This window comes from Ursus americanus, chromosome 33 (assembly GCF_024610735.1).
Source record: "Ursus americanus isolate L20-20 chromosome 33, mUrsAme1.1.p, whole genome shotgun sequence".
NCBI classification, from domain to species: Eukaryota; Metazoa; Chordata; class Mammalia; order Carnivora; family Ursidae; genus Ursus; species Ursus americanus.
This window is the reverse complement of record NC_142159.1, coordinates 27,788,034-27,794,996: the sequence shown is the minus strand read 5'-3', so window position 1 is coordinate 27,794,996 and position 6,963 is coordinate 27,788,034. Positions and strand designations below refer to the sequence as shown.

At 63.5% G+C, this 6,963-nt stretch overlaps 1 protein-coding gene across 1 annotated transcript in view; it reads left to right on the top strand.

The window, feature by feature from the left end:
* Positions 1–1,108: 1,108 nt before the first annotated feature.
* The window catches only part of AJAP1 (adherens junctions associated protein 1), a 121,693-nt gene continuing 115,838 nt past the window's right edge, over positions 1,109–6,963 (top strand). The window contains exon 1 of the mRNA XM_045803367.2: positions 1,109–1,268. Within this exon, the coding sequence (XP_045659323.1) occupies positions 1,240–1,268 (29 nt within the window). The 5' untranslated portion in view covers positions 1,109–1,239. The remainder of the gene's footprint in view (positions 1,269–6,963) is intronic.

Sequence of the window (6,963 nt, the reverse complement as noted above, 5' to 3'; positions counted from 1 at the left end):
CCTCCCCAAATTAGTTCTCCAGGTCCACTGGGAGCACCCGTAAACGGGTCGGAACCTCGAACTGCTTCGCAGGCCATCCGGTTACCGTGGCAACACCATCCGGCGGCGCCCGGCGGTCCAATCCGAGCCCGCGGCCTCTCTCGAGCCTTTCCCAAGGTGGGGACTGGGACGAGGCCGGGATGGGGAAGGGGCGGCCGGGGACCCCGCCTGATGTGTGGCCGGGACCGGGCACAGCCCCGCGCGGTGAGGCGGGGCAGCAAGCGGCAGCCGGCTCCGGTCAGGGGGTTCGGGCTCCAGTCGAGGGGCGGGGAAGGCGGGTGACGTGAGCCGGGCCGGGCGGGCGGAGTTGGGACCCGCTCGGGGAGGCGGGGGCGAGCGCGCGGAGAGGCAGACGCGCGGAGGGAGGCGGCCGAGCGGCGCGGGCGGCTCTGCGGCGGGCGCGGTGGGCGCGGGCGGCGGGGCCCCGGGATCCCCGCGCGCCTCCTCGGCGCGGCGCCGCCGCTGCGCGTCCCCACGCCCCGCGCTCCACGGCGCCCTCGCTCCGCGCGCCTCCCGCGCCCGCCTCCTGCCGGCCTCCAGCGCCGTGGCCGTCTGCAGAGCGAGCGCTCAGACGGAGCCCCCGGCCAACTTGAGCGGTGCCGGCCGGCGGCGCACCCCCGGCAGAGCCCCCTGACCTGGCGGCGCGCGGAGGCGACCCGCGTCCTTCCGCGTCGCCGCCGCCCGCACCCCCGGACCGCGCCGCCCCCTCGGCGCGGGGCTCGGACCGGAGGCGAGAGCGGCGCCACGAGACACGCACCGTGCGCGGCGGCGCCGCCCGGCCTCCCTCCCCACCGCCCGGGAGGGCGAAGCCGCGTCTCCTCCGACTCTCACCGCGCGGCCGCAGCGCCCGAGCGCGCCCCTCCCAGGCCGGCCGTGGGCGCCCCCGCCTCGCTGCCGCCTTCGCTGGCTCGCCCCCGGAGGGGCGGCGAGCCCCGCGCCGGGGCCGGAGGATGTGCGCCCCCGCGGGCCGCCCCGCCTGAGCCATGCGCCCCAACGGCGGCGGCGCGCCGGCCGGCATGGAGCCCCGCGCGGCCGCGCTCTGACTCGCTCTGCGCCCCGCGGCCGGCGGGCGGCGGGCGGCGGGCGGCGGCGGACCGAGAGCCAGAGACCGGCGCCGCGGGACGGAAGCGAGCGGGCGCGGGTGCCGCGCAGATGGCCGGGGCGAGCAAGGTCTGAGGCTCCGCTCCCCGAAACGTGACCATGTGGATTCAACAGCTTTTAGGACTCAGGTGAGCGACCCGGCCAGCGCCGGGATGCGGGTGGGTGCGTGGGTGCGTGGGTGCCGGGCTGGGCTGAAGCGGCGCTCTCCTCAACGTTGCAAATAAAGGGACCCTCCCCGCTAGCTGCCAGAGGGGGCCCCGGGAGCTCGGTCGGGGTGCCAGTCTGGAGCCTGGAGCTCCGCGGCCCCGCAGGGAGCGGCCGGCTTTCCCCGGCTGCGCGCGTGCGGGTCCGGCCAGGGGCGCCCGCCCCAGATCCCCGTGCAGCGGGGCTGGCCCGGCGAGCCCGCGGCTCCGGGCGCCAGCAGCGCAGTGTCCTGGCCTGCCGCCCCGGCGCGCCTCCTCCCCGGGGCCCGGCGGGCCGTGGACCCAGGGCGGGGACCGGGGCCGCGGGAGAAAGCTAGAGCTCCCCCCGGCTCCCGGCTCCCGATTCCCGGCGAGAGCTTGGCAGTGGGAGTTGGAGGAAACCAAAATCAAACAGCCACTCCGCTCTCCCTTCCCCTTCCTCGGGGCCCCGGGGCTGAGCAGGGGCTTCCCGGGGGCCAGCTGCCGATCCAGCTGTTTGCCGGTGACCTCCGGGCGGACGGGTGCGCACAGCTGGCGGGCAGCTGGGGCGGGAGACGCTGGGGCTCTGGGGGAGCTCAGGCGGGCACCCCCCACCCACCCACACACGCAGATACCCGCGGGAGCGCCCCGGGGCTTGTCTGGTTCCGGACTCCAGGGCCGGCTGGAACCAGGGGGTCGAGCTCAGAACTCGCGGCAGGGGTACACGGGAAGACCCTTTCCAGCAAACTTTGCCCGCTTGCTGTGGAGCTCGGGCTTTCAACCCGTGCTGGGGCGGCCTAGAGCCCAGTCGTGCGTAGTTGTCTCCTTGGCGGGGCAGGCTGCCTCCAAGCCGTCGCCTGCCTGCCAGGGGGCTTCGCGGAGCTGGTGCGTTTTTGGGTCCCGGGTTGCAACCGAAAGCAAGGAGGACATAGGCGGAGGCGGAAAAGTGGTGCGGTTCTCGAGTTTGTCCACTGGGATGCACTGCGCTCCCGTGCTGGGGAGGAAAGGGCCGCTAGGTGCTGGAGCGGCTGCCTGAGCCGCCCCCACCGCCGCCCCATCAAAGCCAGGGGGAGTGAGCCGAAGGGAGACTCAAGTGCGCGTCCTGATTTTGAGAAATCAGAAGAGCACAGAGCTCGCCAAGCGTTCTCTAGCTACCTTTGATTTGTGAGACAATCCCCCATCCCGGGGGTAAAGACTGTTGAAAACATCTAGTGAAAATTGTCAAATGTTATTATCCGCCTTTTTCTGGAAAGCGGCATTCCTTCTCCTGGTGGCTGGGTCTTGTTTGCCAGCGTGGACTGTAAAAGGTTAACGGCGATGCAATCCTGTTGGGTACTGGCGGTGGCCTGAATCGATACCCTGTTCTTGGACTAGATAAGGTTTAGGCTCCGTGTTCTGGGACGCAGACAAAATGGAGCGAGGGCAGCCTTGCCCGGTGACCCCTCCAGGTGCCCTGCCATCTGCCTCTCAAGGCTCAGCCAGCCCCGGAGGGCCTCGGGAACGATCAGAGGGTCCCAGCCCCGGCTCTGGGTGCATCTTTGGCTCCCAGCTGCGTCCGGAGCTCCTGTCTGGCGGCTTGATTCTGACTGACGGCTGGCAAGTTATGTGGGGTTTTTTCTTTTTTTATTACTAAGTTGCTAGATTGAAAGATTAGTACATTTTGATAAGGGGAAGAGAAGAGTAAATACCATGGAAAGAAACCTCTCTGTTGGTTCAGAATTCACTAAACAGCTCCTCTAAAGCCCCCCAGTGCAAGCTCCTTGGGATTTTGCTGTAGGAAATAGTTCTGTTGGTGATTTTGAAGTTTGACCTTTTGTGTGTTTTTTTTTCTTCAGTGTTAGCACAAGAGATTTTCTGTAAGTGTGCCTCTGAGGACGAGCTGTCACCTGTCTAGGAGGCTGACAGGAGAGAGCTCTGTCACGTCTGTGAGAGCCATCCCCTGGCCAGCAGAGGGGCCTTGCCGGGAGGGTCCGTGCTGTTTTCCCATCACAACAGGCAGGGGTAACGGTCACGAAGCCAGGACTGCTTGCTTCAGACCTGGACATGCCCCTTGTCCTTGGAGAAAGCCCGTCACCTTTGCTCCCAAGCCACCCCGTGGCTCCCCAGGTGAGCCCTGGATACCCTGCGGCCAGGCTTCGAACCTGGTTCGTCAGGCAGACGCTGAACCCGGAGTCCAGGTCTGTCGAAGGCAGCTCTGAGCATGACCTGAGTGAGAATAGCTGTCCGCTCAGGCTCCGCAGACAAAGTCTGGGCTTGGTTTTTTGCTTCTGCGTGTGACCGGAGCTGTGCATGGAGCCTTCTCTTCTCATGAGGCAGAAACAGATGGAGTCTTATTGAGCTGTTTTCGTGCCTTTTTGGTGGTAGTTGTATCAAAGCTCCAGGCACGGGTAAAGGTATCTCTTGAAAGCAGCCCGGCAGCCTGACCAGCTGCTCTGGAGCTCAGACATAAATGAGCACCGAGCCCAGCTTGGAGGGGTGCTTACTCAGCACGCAGCAGAGTTTGGCGGCCTCGTTGTTGTAAGTGGCCTCGGAGGCTGCAGCCCACAGTGCCGCAGCTTTGTCAGGGGCCGGGAGCGTGCGAGGCATTTGCTCGGTGTCGTCCGGCGTGCCCCGGCTCGCCGGCCCACGGCTCCTTCCCAGGACGGCTCCTGGGGGCCGCGGTGTCCGCTCTCCCACCCACCACGGCCCCGGTGTGTGTGTCTGCTCGGGGGTGCGTGTGTAACAAAGTGATGTGACTCTCTTTGCGGGGTGCTTCGCAGTCCCCCGAGCTCTGGCCACGCACATGGTACCATGTTTGGGCCTCACCACATAGACCCAGTGGGTGGGCTGCCACCACCCCTGCCTCTGACGTCCAGCAGCTGGGGCTGTGCGGAGGCTTGAAGAGGATGGACGGAATCAGACGCTCTGTCCACAGACATCGCCCTCCTGGTGAAACCTGGCTCGTGCCCATTTCCAGCTGCTGCTACCAAATTGATTGCAGCCGGCATCCATCGAGTGTCAGTGGCTGGGGTGCTCGTCAGGGACAGCGATGCTGGAATAAATGGCCATCTGAGAGGCAGCTCAACTCTTTCCACCACCGGGGTGCGTCCCCCTCCCCTCATGCCACGCCCACCGAGGGGAGCCACTGTCCAAGCGGAGGAGGGGCTGGCGGGCTCCTCCTAGTCTGTCCCTTCTGTTGATTTATCGCTTCCTTTTCCTCTGTGCATCCAAGAGGGCGATAAGTAGGGAGCAGGGCAAGCCAGCGCACAAGCGGAGACAGCTCCACGCCTCCCCGAGACGCCTGTGTCCGCGTTTCCGGAGAGGGAACAGCCTGCTTCCCCACCGCATCCTGCATCCTCGTAGCTGGGGTCCTTCAGGTGGCAGTGGCAGCCCAGCCCGGCCTCGTCATCCCCCGCTCCCCCGGCCTGGGCACCATCAAGACGTCTGGCACGAGTGGGCTGGGCGTGCTTCCTGACGCCTTTATTATCCTGGGCTTCTTGTGGGAAAGCTCCACTGCCCAGCCATGTGGATAAAAGCTGCCCCTAGGTCATGATGAAGTGGGTAAACAGCAAACCCCGACCCACCCGTGACTGCCGAGCCTTCCAGAGCCCAGGGGCTCCTGTCTGGGGTTACGTAAGAGTCATCTGCTTTCCATATGCGTGGTTGCCAAGTTTTCTTCAAAGGGCTACAAGTCAGTAGAGACCAAACTGATGTAAAGATTAGCTTGGAAAGCCAAATATATCCTTGATCTAGATTTTCACGTTTGAAGTCTGGCTCGAGAGGGTTTCTCCTGCCTGATGCCAGTCAGACACGAGGGGGAGGCAGGAGCCGGGGCTTGCTGGAGCTGGAGCAGACAAGCCGTGGGGCCCACTGACTCTCTTTCTCTAAGACCCCCTTCCAGGAATTCAAAGAGTCTGTGAGTCATGAGGCCGCCAAGTGGGGAGTGGCAGTCACATAACTCCGATTAACCCTCAGTTAATAGAAAGTCAGAGGCTGCGGTGCGTCCATGTTAGAACTTCGGGGGCCCCAACTCCGCGAGTTCTCTGTCCACGTCAGGACTGGAGCAGGTCTGGCCGCCTGGGGGAGGCCTGGCTGCTCCAGCCCCCTCCCTTGGGCCAGGGCCCTGTACTCCAGCAGTCAACGAGAAACAGTGGGATATTTCTTCAATGCCAGGTCCCTGATGCCCCTTCCAGAAGAGGGTGCAGGGTTCATTCCCTGCTGCTGCGGGGGTGGGGGGCAGCTGCCTCACTGTCTCCCAGCAGCCTCCGGACAGGCCAAGTTAATTGGGACGCCGGGCAGATGCAGAGAAGTGGCCGGGCGAACTGTGCAAGGACCCCAGGGACAGTGAGAAGCCAGAAACCCGACATTCCTCTGTGGGGGTTTTCATCATTATGAGGATTTCTGGCATGGCTAGAAGAGAGCCGGAGCAGAGGCGGCATGTTGGCAGAGGCCAGGGTCGTGCTGCTAGACCGAGGGGACCTGGTGATGGGGGAGGGGCTGGGGCTCATATTTGCATTTCCATCCCCTGCATGAGCTCTGCAGAAGGGTGTCACTTTATTTCTTCATTCTCCCCTCCCAAGAGGAGGTTGGTGGCAGCCATGCCGGGCCCATCTGTGCGTCAGCCTTCCCAGCCTGCCCTTCACTGTGCTCGCTCTGTCCACTCACTGGGACGCCTGCCATTTGTCGCGCTTTCCCTTGGGTGGCCAGCCAAGGAGGGCTGGCGTGGCAGGGCCCGCTGCTGCTCTGCCCTCTCCCACCTTTGCCAGCCCCCCGTGGGCGGTTGGCTGGGCCATGTGGCTGGTGAAGCCTGGTCGCCCGCCCTGCCCGTGCATGACCTCAGGGGCTTCCGGAAAGGCCAGCGTCAGGACCTCGTAGCTGGCAGTGGAGACCCAGGGGGTGTGTCCACCGGAAACCTGTTCAGGCTTCTTGTTTGATATGGAAGAGGAGCCCTGGTCTCTGGACTGTGGGCCCATGAGGGCAGGGACTGAGTCTCATTCTTCATTAGCTCTTGAGAAGAGTGAGTGGCACAGTCAGTGCTCAGAAGATGTGTGTGCGTGAGTAAATGTGTCTGCCTGGCACAGTGCCCTGGCTTCATCAAGTCTTGCCCTGTGGTTACTCGTCCTTAACTCCACACTGAGGCTTAGGAAAAGAATTCCCTGCCGGGGCCCACCTTATGTGTAGGCCCTGTCCTGCCCCAAATAGATAAACCACTTCTGCCTGACAGCTAGTCCTCACGATTCCACCATTAGAGATTCTTTCCTTTCCTGCGAGCATTAGTCAGAATTGAAATGCAAGCGTGTTTAGGAAAAACAACCCTATTGAACTCTTGCAGTCATTATCAGTTCAATAGGACTGAAAGTATCTGAGTTTTAAGTGTCTGGGAGGAAGAATGGGTATCGATGGTAAGAGAACGTGAAGGCAGGTGGCACAGATGTGGTCGTGGGATTCAGGGGAAAAGGTACCATCCAGGGAGGACAAGGAGTTATGGGTGAGGGTGTCTTGGGGCCAAATGCAAACTATTGGCCTTACAACTGGACTGAGTTCTCCCTTCCCTTTGGCTTTCCCGGGCACTGGAACGGTTCATACGCCTACCCCAGGACTAGGAAAAGGTTAACTCAAGACAGAGCCAGTTCACTTGCAGGAGAAGGTTCTGGTCAGTGTGTGAGTGCACGGGGGGGGGGGC